The sequence below is a fragment of the Felis catus genome, chromosome D1, assembly GCF_018350175.1.
Source record: "Felis catus isolate Fca126 chromosome D1, F.catus_Fca126_mat1.0, whole genome shotgun sequence".
Classification (NCBI taxonomy): Eukaryota; Metazoa; Chordata; class Mammalia; order Carnivora; family Felidae; genus Felis; species Felis catus.
The window spans coordinates 104200963-104227757 of NC_058377.1; the positions used below are offsets into that span (position 1 = coordinate 104200963).

The 26795-nt window shown below is 40.4% G+C and overlaps 2 protein-coding genes across 5 annotated transcripts; both read left to right on the forward strand.

Moving 5' to 3' along the window:
- The first annotated feature begins 1981 nt into the window (after positions 1 to 1981).
- On the forward strand, positions 1982 to 26378 carry OOSP2 (oocyte secreted protein 2). Of its 4 annotated transcripts, XM_045039350.1 has the most exons (5): positions 1982 to 2043; positions 8843 to 8930; positions 21879 to 22061; positions 22977 to 23079; positions 24899 to 25297. In XM_045039350.1, coding segments are annotated over exons 2-5 (504 nt in total). In that variant the 5' UTR covers positions 1982 to 2043; positions 8843 to 8929; the 3' UTR covers positions 25116 to 25297. The 4 variants fall into 4 exon arrangements, 1 of the variants encoding a protein (XP_044895285.1); XR_006586644.1 differs by lacking the exons at positions 22977 to 23079; positions 24899 to 25297 and adding an exon at positions 25597 to 26378 and having other exon boundaries at positions 1989 to 2043; positions 21879 to 22057; XR_006586643.1 differs by lacking the exons at positions 1982 to 2043; positions 8843 to 8930; positions 22977 to 23079; positions 24899 to 25297 and adding exons at positions 17189 to 17784; positions 23549 to 23892 and having other exon boundaries at positions 21879 to 22057.
- Positions 3114 to 6152, forward strand: LOC123380627 (putative oocyte-secreted protein 1 homolog). The gene is made up of 3 exons (XM_045039351.1): positions 3114 to 3590; positions 4938 to 5061; positions 5373 to 6152. Exons 1-3 carry the CDS (start codon positions 3515 to 3517, stop codon positions 5509 to 5511), a joined length of 339 nt encoding a protein of 112 aa, XP_044895286.1. The 5' UTR covers positions 3114 to 3514; the 3' UTR covers positions 5512 to 6152.
- Positions 26379 to 26795: the final 417 nt, after the last annotated feature.

Genomic DNA, 26795 nt, shown 5'->3' on the forward strand with positions numbered 1-26795 from the left:
CAACCGACTGAGCAACCAGGCACCCCAAGTTTGCCTTAATTTTTAAAAAGGAAAAAATAATAGAATTTAAACTGAAAAAGAAAGTTGAGGGTAAGATTTTAGTGTATGATAGAAGATTAAAGAGAGATAATAAAACCAATGCATCAGTCTTTATTGTACTCAGAATAAAGCAAATAGCAATATATAGCCATAAGAAGACAATACAGAGGACAACTGGGAAACCTCAAATTGGCCTGTACATTAGATGATCACCCTCAATAAGTCTGGAGGTTTCTAGAACCTCAAATACAGTAAGTAAAGAGGAAAAAATCCTATCTTGCATTCCTACTGCCCATACTGACAAAAATTGAAATGTATTTTCATTAAGACACACATTATTGGGACGCCTGGGTGGCTCAGTCAGTTAAGCATCTGACTCTTGATTTTGACTCAGATCATGATCCATGAGATTTAGCCGCTTGTGGGGCTCTGAGTTGAGTGTGGAGCCTGCTTGGGATTCTCTCATTTCCTCCCTCTCTCTCTCTTTACCCGCCCCCCCCCCCCGCCTTCCCCCCCACACATGCACTGTCTCAAAATAAAGAAATAATTTCTTTCCTTTTTTTTTTAAAAGACATATGTGGAACACCTGTGTGGCTCAGTTGGTTAAGCGTCCAATTTTGGCTCAGGTCACGATCTCACGGTTCATGAGTTCTAGCCTCTCGTGGAACTCTGTGCTGACAGATCATAGCCTGGAGCCTGCTTTGGATTCTGTGTCTCCCTCTCTCTCTACTCCTCCCTCGCTTGCACTCTATCTGTCTCTCTCTCTCTCAAAACAAATAAATAAGTAAACCTTAAAAATAAAAAAAGACACATTATTAAAGTACTTATTTCAGTACTTAAAATGTAGTTTGCAATGTTTTTTTTTAAGTACTTAAAGATTTTTCAGGAATTGAGAGTTTATTGAAAAAGAAAAAAAAAAAGGATCACGAAAGCCTGAAGATAGATGCTCATGAGTCAAAAGAAGACAAATAATCCAGAGATAGAGATGATCCTGTTTTCAATGCCTTCATCCTTACCCTGAAAGCACTGCTCTCCTAGAGATATAATCAGGTAATTTAAAGATTTAAACCAGCTGTTCCTTAATCAGCTTGCTAACAAGTTGCTAACAGTTGTAGTTTTGCAGATTGGCAGGGATGGGGGCTAAGATGCTGTTACTGAGGGGCGCCTGGCCGTCTTAGGTGGAAGGGCATGCAACTATTGACCTCAGGGTCATGAGTTCAAGCCTCATGCGGGGCATAGAGATTACTTAACTGGAGACACTGTGATGCCCATTTGTGTCCAAGGCTTGATCTTCACTTGGACCTCCCTTTAGTACTGCCCACCTAGCTGGCAATATCTATGAAATGATGTTTAATGTTTTTTTCTAATACACACAAAATGTTAAAAGCACAATATTAACAATATATATTTGTGTCTATATTCAATTGGAACATAACTATTTGGTAAACTCTTAAGTAGAAAAAAATGTTAATTACTTCTATTTCTTTTTTACTGCTTGCTTCACCCCTACCCCCACCCCAACCCCCAATCAATTATTAGGTACCAGGTTTGCCAAGTTATAGAAATGCAAAAATACGTGGAAATAGTCCTTGCCCTTGAAGATCTCGTCCTTTAGTGGCCTTTACTTTTAGAACAGTCTGTGAACGGGGCGCCTGGGTGGCTCAGTCGGTTAAACGTCCAACTTCAGCTCAGGTCACGATCTCGTGGTCCGTGAGTTCGAGCCCCGCATCGGGCTCTGGGCTGATGGCTCAGAGCCTGGAGCCTGCTTCCGATTCTGTGTCTCCCTCTCTCTCTGCCCCTCCCCCGTTCATGCTCTGTCTCAAAAATAAATAAACATTAAAAATTTTTGAAAAAAAAAGAACAGTCTGTGAACGTAGCAGGTAAAAATCCAGGTAATATCGGGGGCACCTGGGTGGCTTGGTCGTTAAGCATCTGACTTCAGGTCATGATCTCACAGTTTGTGAGTCTGAGCCCCACACTGGGTGAACTTGAGCCCTGCTTCAGGTGAGCTCGTGTCCCTTTGGGTAAACACAAGGCTTGCTTTGGGTGAGCCCCACTTCTCTCTCTTTCTCTCTCTCTGCCCCTCCTGGGATTCTCTCTCTGCTTCTTGCTCGCTTGTGCCCTCTCGAAAGAAAGAAAGAAAGAAAGAAAGAAAGAAAGAAAGAAAGATCCAGGTAATATCAAGGAATGGTATTAGATGCCAGTTAAGTGCATCTATCTAATCATTTCTAATTTCTGTAAGCTTCTGCTCCTTCTGTACTATTAAAAAGAGCACAAGCCCTCTGAAGTCTAGAACTGGTGATCTGAAGACAGAAAAAGGATGCTTTGGAACCAAACATTCCTTCAGGCTGCTTTTCCCAGTGAGATTTTGAATTTCCATTTTTTAGTTACATCTTTTGTCTTGAAGAAAGGAATCTAAATTCTGTATAAAGTATTTTTAGGTCTTGCTAAAAATGATTTACAGACCAGCATCCCTGGGATTATCTGAGAGTTAGTTAGAAATGTGGAATTTCAGCCCCCACCCCAGCCCTTCTGAATCAGAATAGGTGTTATAACAAGTGGCCTGGTGATGTGTCTGTTCCTTCAAGCTTGGGGAATACTGCTAATGGGTCCCGACTCAGCACGTGCTCTGAAGGCAAACACTTTAGGGCAGTGATTCGCAAAGTGTGGTCCCTGGACAGTCAGTATTAAGCATAATTTGGGAGTTCATTAGAAATGCGGAGTCTTGAGGTCTCCCTACTGAATCAGGAGATTGGCTGGGGCTCAGCTCTTGGTGCTGAGTGGCAGGGAGCTCTCAGGTGATTGTGATGTCGGTCAAGTTTGAGAGCCACTGCTTAGAGGTTGGATGGTAGAATAAGGTGAAAACAGGAGAAATTGGTTTTGTAACCCCTCAGTTCTCAGGGCTTTGTTTTTTCTGGTGCACAGGACAATTGAATTCTCTTACACTTTTATTATTATTATTATTGTTGTTGTTGTTATTATTGTTATTTTACTGCTCAGACACGGAGATGGGTGTTACAGGATAGTAGAGAGTTTTATGAAAATAAACCTTAGTGCATAAAAATAACTCCATATATGATGACCGAGACTCTAAAGCGAATGAACTAGAACCTCCTATTGATTTTTGAATCACATCTAAAAGGCCTGCCTCCTTCACTGTACAATCCTACCCCAATAGCGAGTTACATTCCAATTTGTGTGTGAGTTTCCTGGGCACTTTTGTAGACCCACAAAATGCACTGTTCCAGGGGAAGAGTCAAATGCACATGGTGCTTTACCATTGCTCATGTTTTTTGGATATTTGAATAGAAAGTGTTAAGTTTTAGACAATGAAATAAAAATGGCATGTGTGTGCTGTTAAAGTTGGTGGTTAATTATTCGCACTTGAGTGTGCTCCGGTTATGTTGACATCTAAAGCTGCCTCTCTTCCCAGTTTCCTGTTTCCTGAGTGGGATTTGGTTTCCGGTGTGGGCTGATGAAAACTTTCCTGGGGTTGAGAAGCCTCCTTCTCCTTTTTTGTATGATATGGAGTTGTGTTGGGGATTGGTCAGGTATAACATAGGACATGGAGAATCAGAGATTCTTAATAGATGCTGACAGAAGAGGCTTTAGCTGTGGCTTTTGGATTATTCAAAGTTTTCATCTCGTCGAATCCTAGCAAAACTAAGGATACATACGGTGGGAGTTTCTTTTGGATGCCTGGTCTCGGTCCAGTACCACCTCTAGTACTGGGGCTGGAGAATGTGCCCAAACTTGGTTTCTTTTCTTGCCCAACTTCCCTTCTCTTCTGAACCCTTTAAGACCATGTCATGTTCTTGGGGCTCGAGTATGTGGAGTGGGTTTTTTTTTTTAAGTTTATTTATTTATTTTGAAAGATACAGAGACAGTGTGAGTAGGGTAGGGGCAGAGAGAGAGAGAGAGAGAGAGAGAGAGAGAGGGAGAGAGAATCCCAAGCAGGCTCTGCAATGTCAGTGCAGAGCCCGATGCAGGGCTCGAACTCACAGTGAGATCATGACCTGAGCCGAAACCGAGAGTCAGATGCTTAACCGACTGAGCCACTCCTAGGCATGGAGTGGGTTTAATATAAAATAAAAAAATGTGACTTGGCATATAAGAAGACTTCCATGAGTGGAGGCTGGACCTCAGGACTCTGTGGAGTGTGACCTATTGAAAGGAAGCTTTATCAGGGGCTCAGCTGGTCCTCTATCCTGGTCTTCACACACCCATTGTGTTTGAGAGGCAGGATTTAGCTCTTCGGGTCTGGGGTGACCCACCATCTGGGTTTTCTTGATGTTTTTCTTATTGTAGTGCTGAAATTGTCTCCTGACTTGGGCAAACTGGGAGGCTGGTTGCCCTAAATATAAACTTTGGCCGTTCAGTTTCTGATGCTGAAATTTCAGAGACGCAGTAAGGATTTGTGCTCTCATTAAGCTACTTGTTTGATAAGACCACCCAGATCTGATGTGTGAACACTTGTAATCTTAAGTGCATTCATTATGCTTTAGGTTTCTTTCGTTTATTTAGTAAATACTTAAAACAATTGTAGGGAATTATATACATATTTATTGACTCACTTTCCAGCTTTATTAAGCCCATAATTACTTGCTAGATTTGCTTAAATTTTCTTTTCTTTTTTCCATTAAAATTTTTCTTTTAATGTTTATTTTTTTTGGGGGGGGGGAGAGAGAGAGAGAGAGAGAGAGAGAGAGAGAGAGAGAATGAGTGGGGGAGGGGCAGAGAGAGAGAGAGACACAGAATCTGAAGCAGGCTCCAGGCTCTGAGCTGTCAGCACAGAGCCCAACGTGAGATGATCTTTTCATTTCTGTCATGCCAAAATTTTCTGAGCTGATCTATGCAATAGTAATACCAACAAAAAGTTTCTCTTTTCTGCTTCATAGCTGTGCAAGTATACTGCGCCAACTTTTGGTTCTATGCCAAGATTAAACCCATGATATTTCACAATATGTATATGAACCCCGATAAAACATTGTTGGGAGACGACTGCCTTGTAACTCACACTTGGCTGCAGGATATTGTAGCAGGATTCTCACACAGACAGTCGTGACCCCCAGGCTTTTCTTTCCAGGAAGCAACTTTATTCCTGCCGGCACCGCTCAGTTGGGTTCGTACCTGAAGAACTGAGCCCCGAATGCCACACGGCATAATTTTTTACATATTTTCTGCTTCTTTCTCTCCCATATATGGTAACACACAAACGTGCGGTCTGATTAAGGGGTCTCGTGTTACAAGGTCTTGAGGGATGTTGTCACATATGCGTATAGCCAGGTTGCCTTGAGATTTTTGTTTTGTTTTGTTTTTCTTTCCTTAGGGAGGGGACCCCACCACAATATTTACTATGAATTTTTCTACCATCCTCATGACTGTGGCATCATAACCAAAGAGGAATGGCTTTTACTTAAAACCCGAGTATCTTATGGGTCCTCAACAGCCCCACAAACCAGAGGTCATTAAGTTTCTATTCGTGGTATGTCTAGACTGATTTCTCTGATAGTCACATTTGGGATAGAGGAAATTAAGGAAGGAGACGCTCAATACTTTTTGTTGTTGATGTTGAGCTGTAGGTGTGAACTCTAATATGTTCCTCTTGGATAAAAACTCAGAGACAGAGCGTGTCAGGAAGTTGACAGGGTTGAGAGGAGAAAAGCATTTTCCATGCATTACAAGTTTGTCAGGCAGCCTCCAGAAATAGTGATACATTACAATTCATGAAGTTTAGCCAAGTGCAATCATAAGAAGGGAGTAACACTAGGCAAGCATCAGAAGACTTTTCAGAGTAAGTGTTTAATGCTTTACCTGCCTCGAGCCCCAATCACCAGAGATCTTGGTGTGCCTTATCTGGCACACTGACAGATCAATGACGCAAATCACTGCTAAAAACATAATTGGGATATTGACTTAATTAAAAATTTTAACATCCAGTGAAACTATACCATAACATTACTTATTTTGTTTGCTATTCCAAATGAAATGTGAAGAAAAGTAATAGAACTTTGTCCAGTCTAGTTGAATGTCATAGATTGGGTTCCACAGAAAGCAAAATTTGGGATGGGGCTTGGAGGATATTCATTAAGAAGTGTATATTTTTATGCGAGTGCCATACTGTTCTGATTACTATAGTTTTGTAGTGGGGTTTGGGTTTCCTCTGAGGAATTTGTTCCATAAATAGCTATAAATTCATTGTGTCTATGGGAGGAGGTGAGTTCAGTATCTTCCTGCGTTGCCATCTGGAACTGGATGCAGTATGGTTTGAAATCGGACACATGATGCCTCCAAGTTTATTTTTCTCAGGATTGCTTTGGTTATTTTGGGTCTTTAGTGGTTCAATACAAATTTTAGGATAGTTTTTCAGTTTTTGTGAAAAGTGCCTTTGAGTTTTTGATAGGGATTGCATTGAATTTGCGGATGGCTTTGGGTTGTACAGACATTTTAACAATATTAATTTTTCTGATCCACGTGTATGGGATATCTTTCCATTGTTTGTATCCCCACACAAAATATCAAAGTATTGTGGTATTCAAGGTACAGATCTTTTACTTCCTTGTGAAGGTGTTTTATTGTTTTTGATGTTATTGTGAATGGGATTGTTTTTTTAATTCCTTTTTCAGATATTTTGTTGTTAGTTGTATAAAAACACAACTGATTTCTTTTTTAAAATCTTTTTAAAGAGAGAACACATGAACAGGGAGGAGGAGCAGAGAGAGAGAGAGAAAGAGAGAGAGGCAGAGAGAGAATCTTAAGCAGGCTCCATGCTCAGTGCAGAGCCTGACATGGGGCTCGATCCCACAACCCTGGGATCATGACTTGAGCTGAATCAAAGAGTTGGACACTTAATCAACTGAGCCACTTAGGCGCCCCCACAACTGATTTCTTTATATTGATTTTGTATGCTGCAACTTTACTGAATTCATTGATTAGTTTCAAAATTTAATGGTTGAGTCTTAAGGATTTTCTATCCAGATGGAGAGTAATTCCACGTCTGGGTATATATCCAAAGAAAATGAAAACAGGATCTTGAAAAAGATAGATGCACTTCCATAGTCACTGCAGTATTGTTCTCAATACCCAAGATATGGAAACAACCAAAATATCTGTTAACAGATGAATGGATAAAGAAGTTTCAGTGTGTGTGTGTGTGTGTGTGTGTGTGTGTGTGTGTGTGTACACATTGCTTAGAAAGGGAATCCTGCCATTTTTGACAACATGGATGGACCTTGGAGGCATTATGTTAAGTGAGATAAGTCAGACAAAGGCAAATACTATATGATATCACTTGTATGTGGAATCTAAAAACAAGAAAGTCAAACTCATAGAAACAGAGAATAGAAAGGTGGTTACCGGAGGCTGAGAGGTGAGGAAGTGGGAGAGCTGTTGGTCAAGGGGCACAAGCCTGTAGTCAGAAAATGAACCTGCTTCGGAATCTAATGCATAGCATCATGATTATAGTTTTGTACTATATTATATACTTGAAAGTTACTGAGAGACTAATCTTGAATGTTCTCACTACAAAAAAAATAAAAGATAATTATGGGATGTGGTGGAGGTGTTAGCTTAGGCTATGGTGACAATCATATTGTAATATAAATGTATCAAATTAACACATTTTATACCTTAAATTATACAGTGGTACACTTCCATTATATCTCAATTAAAAACAAAAGTGTGCTTGGGAGTCAACACCTATAAAAGGAAAGAGAAGAAGAATGGGCAAAGGGAGAAACTGAGCTATGATGTGGGCCCAAAGACAGCTTTGGCTGACTCTGCAGGGAGCTTCATATTCCTCCTGGATAAGTCACCAGAAGTGGGCCATCCCAGGAGAGGGCTGTGGCCTTGGTGAGACAGCTCTCTGTAGCTGTGACAATTCCTAAAGGGGCTGAGAACTGAAGGCTATCTGGTGACAGCATTCCAACAGCTGGGGTGACAGGCCCTTTACTGAAGGGGATTTGGGAAGAACGTTATAGGTTCATCGCCACGACAATTAGGGGAGCATCATCAACTTTGATATAAAATTATATCAAATTATATGGAAAGCAGCTGGAAATATCTATATATTAACTGAAGCATCCATGGGCAGTGATAGTAGGTGAATTCCATTTTATCTATGCTTATATTTTCAAGTTATCTATTAGGACCATGATATATCTGAAGGAAATAGCAACATTATATTTAAAAACATATAAGTACCTCTGATTCATCTTATCCTTTCTTGGAGTCAAGAACAGAGCTCTATTTGAGAATCACATATGAAATGCTTTTAGGAAGCATTTTGCTAATAAATGTCTCAACTCCTTCCTTCCATCTTTTCTCCCTGTTAGGCATTTACCATACGCTGAGAACTTCATCACAGGTGTTCCTTACCACCATGATCACTGCTTTTTCAGAGATAAGGGAACAGACTTAATTGTTTAAATAAATTCCCAGGGATTCATGGTGAGTAGAAGTGGCTCTGGGATTCCATCTTGGATTCATAGGTTCTCAAAGCTCCTGGCTATTTACCACTGACCAGAATGGTGTTTCTCGAGGGGGTATAAACAAACACTTTCTCGAATATGAATCACTAAGATCCTTTCTCTTTCAACCAAGAATTGGTTGACTTTTATCTTCAAGCATTGTGCCAGACTTTAACCTACCTGTCCATTTCGAAAATGGCCTGGTTTCCTCTGAACAGATGCTGTCTCTAGTCACTTTGGTGAGAGTGTCTCCATTTTTAAAGGGTTTGAAGGATACATAAGTTTCTGAGACACTTGAGATAAACATTGGTTTAAAATATTTTCTTGTCCCTTAGCCTCTCCAGGAGACTCTTCTGCGTAAAACTAAAATCAAGTGTATCTCAGTGACAGAGCTGAAGTGCTATTATTGTGTGCTGTCCAAAAGTGAGTATGACACGCCAGACTCCTATCGTGGCCCCTGGCTTCATCTTTACCTTCTAGATAAGAAACCGAACCTGAAAGGTTGAATGGCATAACCAGAGGAAGGGGCCACAAAACCCTAACGGGAACATCAATCTGTTGATCCCTGGCCATGCATTTTTCAGAAGTTATTATAATTGTCACCTAGGAAACAGGAATGCTAGGAATACTGAAAATGGGATAATTTGTTGTTGTTGTTGTTGGGGTTATTTTTTTGATACATGTGTCAGGGTTACTGAAAACCTGATAGATCTTTTTTAAATAAATTTCTTTTGAGAGAGAGAGCCATGCGCATAAGGGAGGAGCAGAGAGAGAGGGGGACTGAGGATCCAAAGTGGCCCATGCTAACAGCAGAGAGCCGGATGCAGGGCTTGAACCCACGAAACACAAGATCATAACCTGAGCCGAAGTCAGATGCTTAATCAACTGAGCCATCCAGGTGCCCCGGTGCCCCAAAAGCCAAATCAGGTTATTTTCATTTTAAATTTGAGCCCATATTCAAGATTTCCAAAGGAGATACACAAAGTCTAAATGAAGCAAAGTCTAAAAAGAAACAGTCTAAATGACACATGAACTCATCAAGGAGTCAAGACCAGTAGGTCCTGTCCTGAGCTGAAGATGTAGGAGAGGGATGAACAGAGTAGAATAGCATCCATGGGTGGAGATTAGATTTCTTTTTGTATCTTAGTGATTGAACCTTTTGAGAAAGTCTAAGGTCATCACACCTTAGAGCATAACAACTTTGAGGTCTTAGCAAACTTATGAGATGTGGCAGGACTTTCTTTTTATTCAATTTTTCTGGTTAAATCTTGAACTGAGATTTTTTTTTCTCTCTGTGATTAAAGAGCCACACTGCACAGTGTTCTCACAGATAATAACAATAATAAATAGCAGCTAACATTTATTAATCACATACCCTATTTCTGCATTGTTCTAAGCACTTCTGTGTGAATGTGTTTGTTCTGCATGACAACTGAATGAGGTAGATACTATGATGCCAGTTTATGGTGGAGGAAACTGATGCACAAGGAAATTAAGTGATTTGCTGAAGATAATTTGCTGGTAGATGGTAGACCCAGGAAGTAAACCCAGAGTTTGGCTTCTAAACCCATGCTACCTAGAATCACAAACATTGCCTAGAATATTCTGGAGAAATAAGCAGAAATCAATACATCTACTAGTAATAGGAATTCGGCTGTTAAGTTCAGCCTTGTAGATCCCAGTGTCTGAATAGATCTTTAGCCTGATGTGATAGTTCTCTATTTTCTTCTCTCATTTTTGTCAACACTCTCTTTTACATGAAGGTGAAAGGAGAGAGGATAATACCAGTAGTGCTCCCACTGATTTGATTCAGGTGTGTCCTAGATAAGAGCCCATACAATTAGCAGGGAGGTGTCATGTATTTGTATCAAGGGGCATTGTGCCTAAACAACTTCCAGTTTGAGAATTGCAAATTCATACATTCCTGTATGTGTTGAAGGTGTTGCTCATCGTGGTGGGTTTTTATATCTGTCACTAACTTGTAGGGATCCCATATGAGTAAGAGTATTGTCCTTCTTGGGCATTCTGTGAAATTCCATGATCAATGCAAAGGTGAAATACCCATCAGTTCCATTATGAACAAAGTTCTGAATCTTAAAGACTGAGTGCCAAACAGCCTACAAAGTGTTGGCTTAGATATGTTGATGATTTCTGGGGAAGTGAACACAGAAGTGCCATGAAACTTTGTGGCAACTTCTTCCTGGGAGGGCCAGATGCCCATAAAGCAGTACAGTTCTTCAGTCTTAAGTCATATATGAAGGGATATTATAAAACATCCGCGTGTCTGTTGATCTGTAGCTATTAATGAAGGGCGGAGCTATGTTTTCTGGAGAGTAGCAGGACAGTACTAGAACACCCGGGGATGCTGTTCATAGCTTAAAGAGGCAGAAATATCCTTATTCACCTATGCGTACATTGCACTTGAATCATTAAATGCTTAAAAATATGGTCTCTGGGTGCCTGGATAGCTCAGTTGGTTGAGCATCCGACCTCAGCTCAGGTCATGATCTCATGGCTCATGAGTTCGAGCCCCACCTTGGGCTCTGTGCTGTCAGCACGGAGCCTGCTTCAGATCCTCTGTCCCCCTCTTTCTGCCCCTCCCCTGCTCACACTCTCTCAAAAATAAATAAACATTTAAAAAAGAATACTGTCTCAAGAATAGAACATTTCCTTTCTTTCAGACTCTCCTCCTATCTCTTTCTCAGTGGATACCCCTTTCCTGTCCCCTCCCCCATACGTATCAGCTGCTTTACTTGTGACTTCCAGGCTCTTAGAAAAAGCTAAGTAATGTCTGTATTGGACCTTTTTTTTTTTTTTTTTCTGTATTTCTTCCATTTCAGGGAGACTCTGTTCCATCCCTTGTGAATCACACAATGTACCTTTACTGCAAGAAGAAATTGGTTTTTTACTTCTATATTCAGAGACAATCTCTGAAGTGAATGCTTAGGACTGAGGATTTAATGTGCTATTTTATAGGAATCTGAGAAGCTGGTATGGAACTGGAACTGAATGATACCTCAATTCTCTTCTACTTAAAAAAACTAATCTATAATTTTAAATCTCTAAAAAAGAGGGGCGACTGGGTGGCTCAGTCGGTTAAGTGTCCGACATCAGCTCACGTCATGATCTCGTGGTTCGTGAGTTCGAGCCCCACGTCAGGCTCTGTGCTGACAGCTCGGAGCCTAGAAGCCTGCTTTGGATTCTGTGTCTGTCTCTCTCTCTGCCCCTCCCCCACTCACACTCTGTCTCTCTCTCAAAAGTAAATAAACGTTAAAAAAAAAAAACCCTTTAAATATCTAAAAAGACACTGTTCTGCTTGTAACTTTATGGAGACTCACTTATCAGTAAAATACAGTCCTATTTCACATGGCTGTCTCTAAATATCGAAGGGCTGGCATGTGTCATTTTAGCTTCTATGCTCACCATAAAGAGGTTTTTAGAGGTAAAATTACAAACTTCTCTGCTTGGTGTCTGGTTCCTGCCCTTAGCTAAGGTTTAGTTAGAGGGGAACCTGGTAATAGTGCATATTTGTTTATTTATTCCACACACACGCACCCATGGGGTTTATATTTTCTTTCTTTTTTAAAAAATGTTTTATTGTTAAGTAATTTCTACACCAAACCTGAGGCTCAAATTCACAACCCCAAGTTGCATGCCCCACTGACTCACCCAGCCAGACACCTGGTTTTTGCATTTTTTAAAGGTTTTATTTTTAAGTAATCTCTATATCATGGTTATATATGGAGATATATATATATATATATATATATATATATATATATATATATATTTCAGTAGGAGATGGAATATAAAGCACAAAGTATATTAAGTCATATTCCAGGAAGGGGTGAATACTACTGAGGACAAAATGAGGCAGGGAAAGGAGTTTGGGAAAATTTGGGTGAGGATTGCGATTCTAAAAATGGCACACCAGGGAATGCCTTCCTAGGTGAAGATTGACAAAAGACCTGAAGGAGTGAGGGAGTGAGCCAGGCAGATCCTGGATGCAAGGTTATTCCAGACCATGGCAGCAGCCAGCATAAAGTCCCTGAGGGGAGAGCATGCCCAGAGTGCTCACAGAGCAAGTGTAGTTGGCAGGGAGAATAGTAGCATATGAGGTCAAAACAAAACAACTGGAGTAGAATGGGGTAGGTCGTAAGTTTCCCAAAGTTGATGTGACCACCTGGTTTCTATTCGAAACAAGATTGGTGAACCACTGGGAAGCTTCAAATGGGGGAGTGACATGCCTTGACTTGAGTTAGTTTGTTTGCTCATGTGTATATTTTTTCATCTGAGAGAGAGAGAGAGAGAGAGAGAGAGAGAGAGAGAGAGAGAGAGAGAAAATCTTAAGCAGGCTCCACATCCAACGTGAAGCCAGATGTGGGGCTCCATCTCATGATCCTGGGATCATGACCTGAGCCAAAATCAAGAGTTGGATGCCAACTGAGTGAGCCACCCAGGCACCCCTCTTTGTTTGCTTTTAAAAATGGGATCACCCTGGCTGTTGTGTGGAGGATAGACACAAGAGGGGGCAAGGGCCGACGTGGGGAGACTCCCTAGGACAGAACCTCAAGTGAGAGGCAATGATGGCATGTTACACCAGTGGTTCTCATCCAGGGGTCATCTTTGCCTTCGGGGAACATATCTGGAGACGTGCTTTTTTTTGTTCTATGACAAGGGGTGGTGTTGGTGCTGTGCTACTGAAAGCTAGTGGGTCTAGGTCAGGATGCTGCCAAACATCCTAAAGCACATAAGACAGCCCCCCACATGAAGAATTCTCTGGCCCCAAATGTCAATAGTGTTGAGGTTGAGAACCCTGGGTGAGGTGTAATAGTGGAATCAATAGGCAGCGCTCAGGGGCGCCTGGGTGGCTCAGTTGGTTGGGTGTCTGACTTCAGCTCAGGTCACGATCTCGTGGTTAGCGAGTTCAAGCTGCACATCTGGCTCCCTGCTGCCAGTGCAGAGCCCGCTTTGGATCCTCTGTGCCCCCTCTCTCTGTCCCTCCCTGCTTGTGCGCTTTCAAAAATAAAGATACTTTTTTAAAAATATTTTTAAAATTTTTTTTTGAGAGAGAGAAAGAGACAGAGCATAAGTGGGGGAGGGTCAGAGAGAGAGAGGGAGACATAGAATCCGAAGCAGGCTTCAGGCTCTGAGCTGTCAGCACAAAGCTCGGTGCAGGGCTCAAACCCACAAACCTTGAGATCATGACCTGAGCTGAAGTCAGACACTTAACCAACTGAGCCACCCAGGTGCCCCTCTCAAAAATAAATAAATAAAAATATACAAGGACTCCAAAGAGAAAATTATAAAACTTTATGCTTAGACCTAAAAAGACCTAAAAAAGGTGAGATATTATGTTCCTGGACGGGGATTATAGATTCATTCCAATACTAATCAAATCAGATTTTCTCTTTTAAACTTAAACTTGGAAAGCATGGTTTTTTTTTAAGTTTATTTTTTGGAGAGAGAGAAAGAGAAAGCCTGTGTGCATGAGCAGGGGAGAGGCAGAGAGAGATGGGGGTGGGGTGGAGAGAATCCTAGGCAGGCTCCACGCTTAGTGCAGAGCCTGATGCAGAGCCTGATCTCACCACCATGAGATCATGACCTAAACTGAAATCCAAAGTCAGTCGCTTAACTGACTGAATCACCCAGGTGCTCCTGGAAAGCATGTTTTTAAAATTAGGGAATGGCAGATGAAAAAAGTTCTAGATATTTACTGTAAAACATTGTGCTTATAGTTAACCATCCTGAACTGTACACTTAAAAATTTGTTTGAAAGGTAAAAATAAAATAAAGATGGAAAAATGTAAGGAAGTGCAAACTTAAAGAAATCATGGGCTGGCAATTGATCAAATATAGTTAAAGAATTCTCAGAGAATATGTAGAAAGATTATTGTACCAAATATCAAGACAAAACATAAATTGATTATCATCAAGACAGTGTGATATTGGTGCAGGAATAGATAAGGAAACCAATGGAAAACTACAAAACACGGCTGAAAGAAATTAAAGACCAAATAAATGTAAAGACATCCTGTGTTCATGGATTGGAAAACTTCTGTAATTGACATGACAGTACTCCAAAGCAATCTACAGGTTAAATAAATCCCTATCAGAATTTCAGTGGCATTTTTAAAAACAGAAATGGAAAAACTGATCTTAAAACTCATGGAAATCCAAAATAGCCAAAGCGATCTTGAAGAAGGATAAAGTTGGACGATTCACACGTCTCAACTTCAAAACACACTACAAAGGTAGAGCAATCAAAACTATGTTATGGGCATAAAGAGAAACATATAGACTAGAGAATCCACCACTAAAACCACACATCTATGATCAATTGATTTGCAACAAGGATGTCAAGACCATTCCATGGAGAAAGAATAATCTCTCAACAAAAAACAAGGGCAAAATTTTGGAGCTCTCCACTCAGGTGTTCCCTGCGTCTACCGTATCATTCTCTCTGGGCTGCATTCTGAGTAGGAGGCTGTGGGTTTCATGCAAAGAAATTTGGCTTACAAATGCAGTGAGAGGCTTATAAATGCAATGAGATGTCTTGAAGTTTTTTGAGGAGAACAGGACCACAATCTGATCTTTTCTAGTGGAAATAACTCGCATTGGAGTATATGATGGGAGGAATGAGAATAGGCTAAGACTAGAAAAGCAGGCAGTGAATTATCACAATGGTCCAGATGGGGGAAAAAATGCTTCCAACTAGGACAATGACAATAGTTGTATACATTTAGCTAAAATTTGTTGAGGGCATACAATGTGCAGATATTGAGCATAATCTTATACAGTCCTCACACGAACCCTCAGAGCTACATCCGATTATTGTCACCATTTTACAGATGAGGGACTCAGAGCTTGGAGTTAAGTACCCAGCCTAAGATTATAGAGCTGGCCAGGGGCAGACTCAGAATTCAGACCCCAGTCTGATGCTCTTATCCATTCACTGTGCCATTTTGCTTCTCAAAATTTACAATGTATGCATATCACTTGGCGATAGTGTTAAAATATCCCTGGGTGGTATTTTAACACATATCATTTGCGGATAGTGTTAAGATTCAGATTCTTTTTTTCCCCAAGTTTTTATTTGTTTGTTTATTTATTTTTGAGAGAGGGAGAGAGAGAGAGAGAGAGAGAGAGAGAGAGAGAATTCTAAGCAGGCTCCGCGCCATCTGCACAAAGTCTGATGTGGGGCTCAAACTCACCAACTGTGAGATCATGACCTGAACTGAAACCAAGAGTCGGATACTTAATCGACTGAGCCACCCAGGCACTCCTTTTCCCCCTGCAAGTTTTAAAAGAGAAGGATTTTTTTCAGCTGTATTGAAGTATAATTCACAAATAGAAATTGTATATTTAATCTACTGTAAGGCTCTCAAGCCCAAATATTAATTTAAGCAATAGACACCCTAAAATAAATTCCTGTTAATTTTAAAGAACATAAAATCAAATAAAAATATTTTATAGAAAGGACGTAACCTTGAGGTTTTTCGTATATGTATGTATGTATGCTATTAGCTTTGGCTAGACTGCTTACATTTGTTATCCCTTTTAATAGTCACAATAAACTTACAAGGGAAATAGTATTATTACCTCCTTTTTACAGAGTATGAATATGAGCCTTAGCTTGTTTAACTAATTTTCCCAAACTTGTGTAAATTGAGAGCAGAGAAACTCTCTTAAGCAGTAGAAGCTCTTAAGCAGTAGACTCTGATGCCTTCTAGAACAATACTAGATGCTTCTACTGGAATGATTTAAAAGATAAACATATGGGGTGCCTGGGTGGATTAGTCGGTTAAGCATCTGACTTCGGCTCAGGTCATGATCTCACAGCTCATGGGTTCGAACCCCGTGTCAGGCTCTGTGCTGATGGCTCAGAGCCTGGAGCCTGCTTCCGATTCTGTCTCCCTCTCTCTCTGACCCTCCCCCGTTCATGCTCTGTCTCTCTCTGTCTCAAAAATAGATAAACATTAAAAAAAATGCTTAGCTGGAACTTTGGGGTGCATGGGTGGCTCAGTCGGTTAAACATCTGACCTCAGCTCAGGTCGGGATCTCATCGTTTGGGAGTTCAAGCCCCACATCAGGCTTGTGCTGACTGTGTGGAGCCTGCTTGGGATTCTCTCTCTCCCTCTCTCTCTGCCCCTCCCTCGTTCTCTCTCTCTCTCTCTCTCTCTCTCTCTCTCTCTCTCAAAATAAATAAACTCTAAAAAACAAAACAAAAACAGGATGGAAAAAATTATTTTAAAAATGCTTAGCTGGAACTTCTGAGTACTAGAATGAATATATATACTTATTATACATAAAATTATATATATGGCACAAGGGGACAAAATACACGAATATAAATGTTTCTTTTCTAAGAAATCTCAGCATGAAAAAAACATTATTCTCCCGTGTTATAAGTAAATACTTTTAAGGCTTGACCTGGCTAAACTAACTAAAACATTAATTTATGGGCAAATCAATAAAGACAGATTTTTAGATTTCCTTGATGCCAAGAAAGATGGCTTTCTATAGGTCCCTGTCTCCTCCTGGGGATGTTTGTTTCTGGGCAAGTCGCTTTATTATCCCTGCTGCTGATTCTTCCAGCCAAAGTCAGAGAAAAGAAGAAATAATCATCTTTTGATTTCAAACGTATATGACTTAGGCTGTTCCACATATTAGCTGGACACCCAAAAATCAGCTGGTGCCAATAATTTCCTACAATTTGGCATGTACTGGAAATGTCATGTGCCATGCTAGCCTCCCAGATGGTCTCCACAGGCCTCATGCAGACACCGTCTGTTATCAAATAGCACTTTTTGTGTGATATGCCTTTCGGAGAGTCAGTGTTTGGGAAATCTGGAGAGTTGCAGCTTTTAGGTGGTTGACATTGAGAGGGTGCCGCATGCCCTATCTAAATCAGTAGGAAAATGAAGACAGCTGAGTGTGGGATGCCGTATAAAATCACGTAAGGCCGCACGACTTCCTGTTTCCTGAGAAGTCCTGGCTGGGGGTCTGTCCAGATGAAGGTCTCTATGGCTTTAGAGTCTGGTCGCTCCTTGCTGCCTTGATTTGGCCTTGCACTGAGAGCATCTATGGTAGAGGCCAGTTCTAAAGAACACTTTCTTGGAGGAGTTATGGTCACTTTCCATGCAGGAACTCTCCTCCCGAAGAGTTCAGATCTTAACAAGCAGCTGGAAGGGAAGTGCTTTCGGGCCGAGGAGACTTGAGTCAATATACTGAGGCCATCTGGAGTGGGGGACTCAGGACGTCAGGGCCCTCTGGGGTAAGGGGATGCAGGGCATTGGGGCCATCTAGGATAGAGGGGCACATGGCATTGGGGGCACCTGGGGTGGGGAGCACAGGGCGTTGGGGTCATCTGGGGTGAGGAAGCAGGGCATTGAGGCCTGGCTGGGATCTATGATGCTCAGGTGCAAGGAAGATTCTAGTTACTTCAGCCAATTTGTGTAGCAGCTACATGTGTTCCTCGGGCTTTCCCTCAGATTTCTCAGATACTAGAGGCATGACCTCATAATGTCAGACTGACTAAGATTAGTATGAGAAAAATAAGTGACAGCAGAAGCCTGGACTCCCTGTATGTCCATATCCACTTATCCTGTTGAATCCAACTTTAAACTGTCGCAATCTTTTTTCCTTTATGAAGGATCCTTCTGATACTCTTATCTAGGTGACAGTAGGATAATATTTCCAACCCATGGAGCGATTTGGAGGTGACAGTCACTAATATAGAACACCTGCTTTCTCCAATGCCACTTTCCCCGCAAACCATCTCCCTGAATTTTCTTACTTTCTTGATGGTTTATCTGTAAAGAGCCAGAACTTACTGGCTTACGAAGTGTTGGAATCTCTTGCTCATTACATATGAATATTTTTTCACCCTGGGAAGACTTAGGTCCTCCAAAGTGTTTAAGAATATCCTGAATGTATTCCAAGGTCTACTGCTCCCTATTACTGTTTGGGGGAGCTTTCCTCGTCAAGGTTTGAAACTCTAGCCATTCTCTTCATTGTGTGATCCGACTTTCTATTATTACTTTGTAATGGGAATGTAATGGGAAGGGGAATGGGAAAGCCCCAGTGCTTTAGGAAAGAAGATAATAAGTAGACAGTTAGCCCCTTGACACAGGACTGGCTTGCTCAGAGTCATGGTAGACTTATTTGTGAGAAGTATGAAGTGAGAAGTAATAAATATTGATGGCAGATGGTCATTTTTAAAGTCGTTTGTTTGACTATTTCTTCCAACGACTACCTATTGTCAATTCCTAAATTGATGCAAGAGTCATCTACTGGGAGGTAATTTAATGAGTTTTTGCTGTGGGAAGATCATCTTCCAGCTCTTAATATTTCTAGAGCTACCATAGAGGGGCAGTTTACTCAGCACATCTGTGAAGAGTACGGGGTCAAAGTCAATCAGGTACATGCTTTGTGCTTCACGGCACAGGTAATTTAATTTTTAGATGATGTGCAGACTGCCATTATCATATGTGGCGTGTGGTATATTATTGAGATCGGCGTAAATAATGGAAAACACCCATGACAGGTGATCCTAATTGCTTTAGGAAGGAAAATCTTCCTAACAATTTTCCTGACCACAGATCTGCTCACATATGCCTTCCAAAGGCAGCCTTTAAGCAAGGCTTTCTACTTGGAGCCCTTATCAATTTACTCATCACTTTATGTCCTTTCTGCAGGAGACAATAGCCACTTACCACACCTGAGTATTAGTGAGCATACTCCTATTGTTGCTTTACTTTATTTAAAATTTTTTTCTTTAATGTTTATTTATTTTTTGAGAGAGAGAGACAGAGCATGAACAGGGGAGGGACAGAGAGAGAGAGAGGGAGTCACAGAATCCGAAGCTCCAGGTTCTGAGGCTCTGAGCTGTCAGCACAGAGCCCGATGCAGGGCTTGAACCCCATGATCTGTGAGATCAGACCTGAGCTGAAGTTGGACACTTAACCGACTGAGCCACCCAGGTGCCCCAATTTTTTTTTTTATTTTTCTTCTGCCTTTAGAGAGATGCTGGTGGGGGACAGGAGACATTGATCGGACTTCAGCAGTGACTGAACTACTTATTTCTGGAATAAGAGGTCACTACTTTATTTACTTCCAGGTTCTGTTAGGCTCCAAAGCATGTAAGTGCTTTGGTTGTGGCTCTGTTTAGAACACCTACAGCTCCCAGGAGACCTTGGGAGTATGGGAAATTTGTCTTAAATGTCATTCCAAACCACTGTAGCTTAACTTTCCAGTTACTGGCTAGAATTGCCACCTTGTGTGCACATTCACTTGAACCAGTCCAGCCCAGTCCACTAACTGGACTGAGGCTCTGAGTACACTCCGTCAAACTGCCAGAACTTCTGTTCGTCCTGACTGTGAATCTTCCCATTCGGTGGCCTTCACTGACTCGTGAATAAACTGCATTGCAGTGTTAACCAGTTTTTTCAAAATCTAATAATTGGGTACCTATAGAATTCAAGCCCTATCCAGCCAGCTGTAAGAAGGTTACCTTCCTATAGGTCGGATAGCCAGTCAGACTTTCACTCTCTCCCGCCCCTTCCCTTTGTTAAACAGTAAGGGGGAGGTTCTGTAATTTCTGCTCATCCGGAAGTTCTGTGTGCAGGTGGTACTATCAACAAGGGCTACAATTCAAACTATGTATATTCAACATTCCCTGGGTTCTGTGCAGCTGTGAATATAAAGATAATTACGAAATGAAATCCAAGTTCAAAGTACTTATCCTAGCTTGGATGACAGGTTGTGTTAGAGCAATTTATATTAGCGTCGAAATAGGAAGATAAAATTTAAACCCGGTTACTTCCACTTTTGCAAAACATGAGGAGGCTGTATCAGATGAGATGTGGGGTCATGTTCTGGGTTATGAGTCTCATGCCTTAAGTGTGGGGCAGGTACTGGCTACCGAAGAATAGTTAGTCTCTGTTTGGAAAAAAATCTTTTATAAAAAATGGTTATCTGTCATTTCAACTTTGTATCGTTAGATATATAAGGTTTGTGTTGTGACTTGCTTCTTTCTCATAACTTTTTTCAGATTGATACTTTATAATTATATTTGCCATGTTACCTAGAAGTTGATTATATAAATACATTATAATTTCTTCATTTGGCTGTTGGTCATTTGGCCTGAAGTATTTTGTTCATTTACATTTATTATTGTTGACATATACTTGCAGTTCATTTATTGCAATCATCTTATTGCTTACTTTTTTTATTTTATTTTATTTTATTTTATTTTATTTTATTTTATTTTATTTTATTTTATTTTATTTATTTAGAGAGAGTGAGTGAGAGAGCACATGGGAGGGGCAGAGGGAAAGGGAGACAGAGAATCCCAAGCAGGCTGCGCACTGTCAGTGCAGAGCCCAATGTAGGGCTCGAACTCACAACTGTGAGATCATGACCTGAGTCAAAAGCAAGAGTTAGACACTTAACCGACTGAGCCACCCAGGATCCCCCTATGGCTTAATTTTTGTCCTTTTTGTTTGTTTGTTTGCTTTGATGTTTTGTCTCTTCCCCTAAGGCTTTTTTGCCTTCTTCTAAATTGTTTCAATTTGTTTTTCTCCATTCCCTTTTGTTCTCCACTTTGGAAGTTTTGTAACCTGTTTCATTAGTTTTTCCCCCCTACTACTAATCATGACTCTTTAAAGCCAATAAATCTGTGTTTTCTTTCTGAACACTAGTAGGATCCATGCAGTTCAACTCTGATCACTGCTCTGAGAAGCTCTGGTTACTGTCCGTCTTTACTTCTTCCACGGGATAAATGAGTCCATTAGAAATAGTGATTATTCCTGACTGACTGAAGATTTCAATGTAAAGGATAAGAATAGGTTTTACATGGAAACCTTCACAGAACTGTCATCCCAGGCAGCGGATTTTCTCTCTTCAGAGTCTTTCCTCTGTGGCTCTGACTGTCTTTGGTAGGAACTGTTCCAGATCAGGATTCTACTCTCCCACCCTTTCCCCTTCTCCCTCTCCAAAGAGCATTACTGGGAATACATCTCTCCTATTCGAATGCATTGCAATTTACTTCTGTGCCTTTTGTGTGGTCCCAGATACATCACCCTCTTTAGAATATAATCTCTTTTAGAGGAGGCAGGGGACTAGAAGATTATGATTTTCTTATGTGTTGATCTTCTTCCCTGTGAAATTATCCTCAAATAACATGCAGATATTTTGGAAAAACCGGTAATGTGAAAACCCTTTATATGTTATTCTATAAGCCTTGATTACCTTGGCCGGAGAAAGAAATACCTTTTATTTACCACAAAGGGCAGAGCTGAATATTCTTTGGGCTCTTCCCGGATGTAAATACACATCTGATACTTTCTTATATGATTCTTTCTGTAGTGACAGTAAGTTGTTCAATGGACTGGGTGATGATCTTGGTTAGCCCATGTGGGCACAACAGCGATCTGTATATATTTGCTGATGAATTGCACCTGGGATCAGGTTGCCCTATGACTTGGATTCAGACCTCTGCATATGATTTTATATACCCTGTACATGACCGTGGGATCAAGACAAAGGTGAGTACAGTATTATTTATAAAAATAACTTCTTATAAAAATTTTTTTTTAACATTTATTTATTTTTGAGAGATAAAGTGCAGGCAGGGGAGGGGCCATGAGAGAGGGAGACACAGAATCTGTACCAGGCTCCAGCCTCTGAGCTGTCATCACAGAGCCCAATGTGGAGCTCGAACCTATGAACCGTGAGGTCGTGACCTAAGCCGAAGTGGGATGCTTAACCAACCGAACTACCCAGATGCCCCTAAAAATAACTTTGAAGTAGTTTTTTAGATTGGTATACCTGGCTCTAAAATTATTGTCTTTTTTTGTTTGTTTGTTTTAAGGATTACATTTTGCTTCTAGTTATCGTTATTTATGGGCAGATGACAACATGGTCCCTTCCTTATCATTCACTGAACATTGGGCCATCCATGTGCATGGGACCCAAGAGCACAGGTTTCCTGACAGGTTAGGAAACCGATTTTAAATTGTCCTTCAGCTCCTCTTGTATTTCACCAAAGCTTAGCAGACAGTTTTAAGTTTCATTCGATGCTCCGAAGGGGAAAAGTCACAAATCCTGGGAAGGTTTATCCTATTCATTGGATCATTTGAACTGCCCTGAGGCAGTATTTTCACTGAAGAAGTATTTTCACTACAGAGAGAGACAGAGCACATGTTGGGGAAGGGGCAGAGAGAGAAGGAGAGACAGAATCCGAAGCAGGCTCCAGGCTCTGAGCCATCAGCACAGAGCCCGATGCAGGGCTTGAACCCACGAGCTGTGAGATCATGACCTGAGCCGCCTAAGCCGAAGTCTGATGCTCAACTGACTGAGCCACCCAGGCGCCCCTAGGCATAAATCTTAAACTAGAATACAAACGTATGTATGCCTCCCCTGTTACGAGAAGTACCTTCTGCTTAAATATTGTGCTCCTCTAAGTTGTTTCAGAGGATACCCTCCTTTTTCAAACAGAGATGTTCTTTAACCCTAGGATTGTGCATTGTGAGAGCCAGAAAATCCCTTTGGAATGTTCTGCCTCTAGGTCAGTCCAATAGACCAGACTCCTTTGGAAAGCATCCATCTTACCTTTACCAAATCAGATGCTTCTGCAAAGCATAGACTTTAGATTTGACTCACCCGTAAGCATATTTCCAAACAAGCATGAAATTGACATTTATCATAATATGGAGTATTTTTAGTTTTTAATGTAATGTTTATTTTAGAATCAAAACATATGCAATCTAGTATAACTAGGTTATTTTACGGTAACTGAACTGCAAAGCAGAATCATTAGATACCCAGTCGCCTTAATAAGTGGAAGAGTCAAACCTGATGCTGTTTTTTAACGTCTTCTCCTTTATAATACCCTAATACATCTCATGGCTTAATTCCATGTGAATACAGTGAATGACTAAAAAGAGAAAACTAGTCCTTCATTTTAATACTAACTCATGGAAATGCATGAAAGGAAAGGTTTATCAGCCTAATCATTAGATGCACTTTGCTTGCAGTTTTGTGGAACTGAGATGCTGAATCCCAAAGGGACCCTACATAAACTTTGAGACCAAGTGGAATGGTGAATACTGAAACACTTTACCATGTCATTGTAATATTCACGTTGAGTTTTACGAGTTACAAATCTTGGAAAAGATTTCATCCTTGTTTGGTATATGGAAATAGTTGACATAAAAAAAGAAGGTAAAGCTCAGAGCAAGTGTATAGTATCTTATAACATTATCAGAATCCTTTTTGTGGGGGGGAATTTTTTTTTTAATTTTTTAATGTTTCATTTTTTGTTTGTTTTTGAGAGACAGAGTGCAAGTCGGGGAGGGGCAGAGATAGAGGGAGACACAGAATCCGAAGCAAGATCCAGGCTCCGAGTTGTCAGCACAGAGTCCGATGCAGGGCTCGAACCCACGAACAATGAGATCATGACCTGAGCTGAAGTCTGGTGCTTAACCGACTGCCACCCAGGTGCCCAAGAATTGGTATTTTTTATTGTGGTAAAATATACATAAGATAAAATTTGTAACCATTTTTTTTTAATTTTATTTTTTAAAATTTACATCCAAATTAGCATAGAAAATTTATAACCATTTTTAAGTGTACATTACATACATTCTTATTGTTAAATACTTTGATCTTCTTTTAACTTATTTTCATAAGGCAAATCGAAGGCTGAGGAATTTAGCAATACTCTGGGGAGTAGCTGACACTAACACTGGATTCTGTAGACACACACACACACACACACACACACACACACACACACATTTTCATTCCTATATATTAGCCGATGCTTCCAGTAATATAAAACACTCTGAAATAATGCCCTGGAGCTATTGCCTCTCCATAGGCCACCAGATTAATTATGATGACTACAGCATTTCTACTTCGATAGTAATTTTGATGTTGTTTGCAGCTTATCTTCCTTAGAAAAAAAATGAAAACAAGGCCAACAGATATATGATTAGGTTACTGGTGCATAAATGTTACTGCTGCACACGCACGCGCGCGCGCACACACACACACACACACACACACACACATCCTTTACTACCACTGCATGGGGTCAGATTAAGCTTTTGACAGCTTTTACTTACTGTTCTTAGGAATCCACTTGTCTAAATCCATTCCACTGGGCACTTTGGTAGTTTACTGAAGCAAGCATTACAAATCATCAGTTATGCAGAAGGTCTAGGCCTGTGCCACACCCCTAAATCATTATACTGAAAATGGCCACTGTGTTAAACAGTGGTAAAAAAATAACTTTGTCCCCACCTGTAGACTCAGAATGACCTGGTACCAAGTATGCCAATAATATCTGCTTCTGTTTTTTTTGTTTTGTTTTGTTTTTTTAGGAAATCAGTATGGCTCACACCAGTTTCTGCAGATAATGAAATAAAATTGGACCCCAGTCCCTTTATTGCTGACTTTGAGACAACACCTAAAGAGCTAGGATTACTAAGTTCAAGTCAGACGGGTTCCCTCCTTAAGGAGAAATGGAGACTTGGAGTTGGCATCATGAATTTTGTTCGAAAAACTGTTTTTTTTTGTATTAAAAAAAAGTTAGTATAGATCTTTTCTTAGATATCTTACCCCTAAACATCCCTAATTCAGTAAAGGTCCTGATTCAGTGAAAGTATATTTTTCATTTTTTTATTCATTAGGGGTATAGCTGATTACTTTAATGTTAATAGGTAATTTATACTAGCCATTTGAATTTTATTTTTTAGGGCCACCTGGGTGGCTCAATCGTCTAAGCATATGACTCTTGTTTTCGGCTCAGGTCATTATCTCACAGTCATGAGGCTGAGCCCTGTATTGGGCTCCTCATTGGGTGTGTAGCCTGCTTAAGATTCTCTCTGCCCCTCCCTCTGTCCCACCCCATGCATGCTCCCTCGCTTGCTCTCTCTCTGTGTCTCTGTCTCACAAAAATTTTATTTTCTATTCTATATGGTAGAACAATATGTCTTCAATGACAATAATTTGATCCAATTGATATGAACCTTCGAGAAATATGTTCTAAATATTTTTTTTTTTTTTTTTTTTTTTTTAGTAGGGGCGCCTGGGTAGCTCCATTGGTTAAGAATCTGACTTCAGCTCAGGTCATGATCTCCCAGTCTGCGAGTTCCAGTCCTACAAGATGCTCTCTGCTATTGATGGAGTGGAGCCTGCTTCGGATCCTCTGTCCCCCTCTCTCTGACCCTCCCCCACTGGTGTGTGCATGCTCTCTCTCAAAAGTAAATAAACATTAAAAATTTTTAAATATTTTTTTAGTAAAAATAAAGAATAGAGATAGGTATCTAAATGTGCCAGAGAGTAAATTTGTGCAGAATCTAAAATTTAACATATTCTCAGGAAAGACAAAGTCCTTTTGTGTGAAGATACTTTAACTTGTGTGGGCTTTACTAATTAGTAGAGTCAGTTCCTAAAAATAATTCCTAACTAGTAAAGTCAATTCCTAAAAATAATTCTGTGTATATCATATTTGAGTAATTATTGCAGAAGGAAATTAGATTCACATTCTAGGATTTCAACAACCACTTTCTTAACTGAAATTTGATGTCACATTTTCTGTTCTCTCCCTGATGTGACTTTTCCACACTTGAAATAATCGACTGATTGAGGTGGTGAAAGGTTGGATCATCCTATCACAGTATCATCCTCTTATAACCATTTGTCAACAGCTACCTGTGACCCCTTCTTTCCCCCAAGGAGGCAATTTTACCATGCAACGCACAAAAAAAGTCTCTTCTGACTTTTGGGATATTTCTTATATTGTTTATGAGGATGGAGCTGTGCCATTCAATTGCTTATTAAATGTGTATTTGAATGTTATGTGAGTCTGGAATCTGATTTTGCCAAGGTATTTTTCACTAAGATATTTCAATTAAAAAAAATTGAAGTGCTTCTATTATATCATTTACAATAAAATGCTGCTTATGGTTACTTGTCCAAGAATTTAAAGATTGTCACAGTGGGCATCTACCTTTGACAGTTCATATGAAGCTTAAAGGTAACACTTCGGTGAGGCTTAACATGTGTCAGACAATGTTACTAGCACGTACTAACAGCACATTTAATCCTAATGACCCCAAAGTTATGTATGACGATTGTACCAATTTTACAGATGAGAAAAGAAACATAGGTTAAATCATTTGCCAGCTTCTCTTAAAATTGGTGATCTTTTCCTAGTCTTAGAGACAAAGCTTTCAGCTTCTCACAATTGGGTATTGTGTTCATTATGGGCTTGTC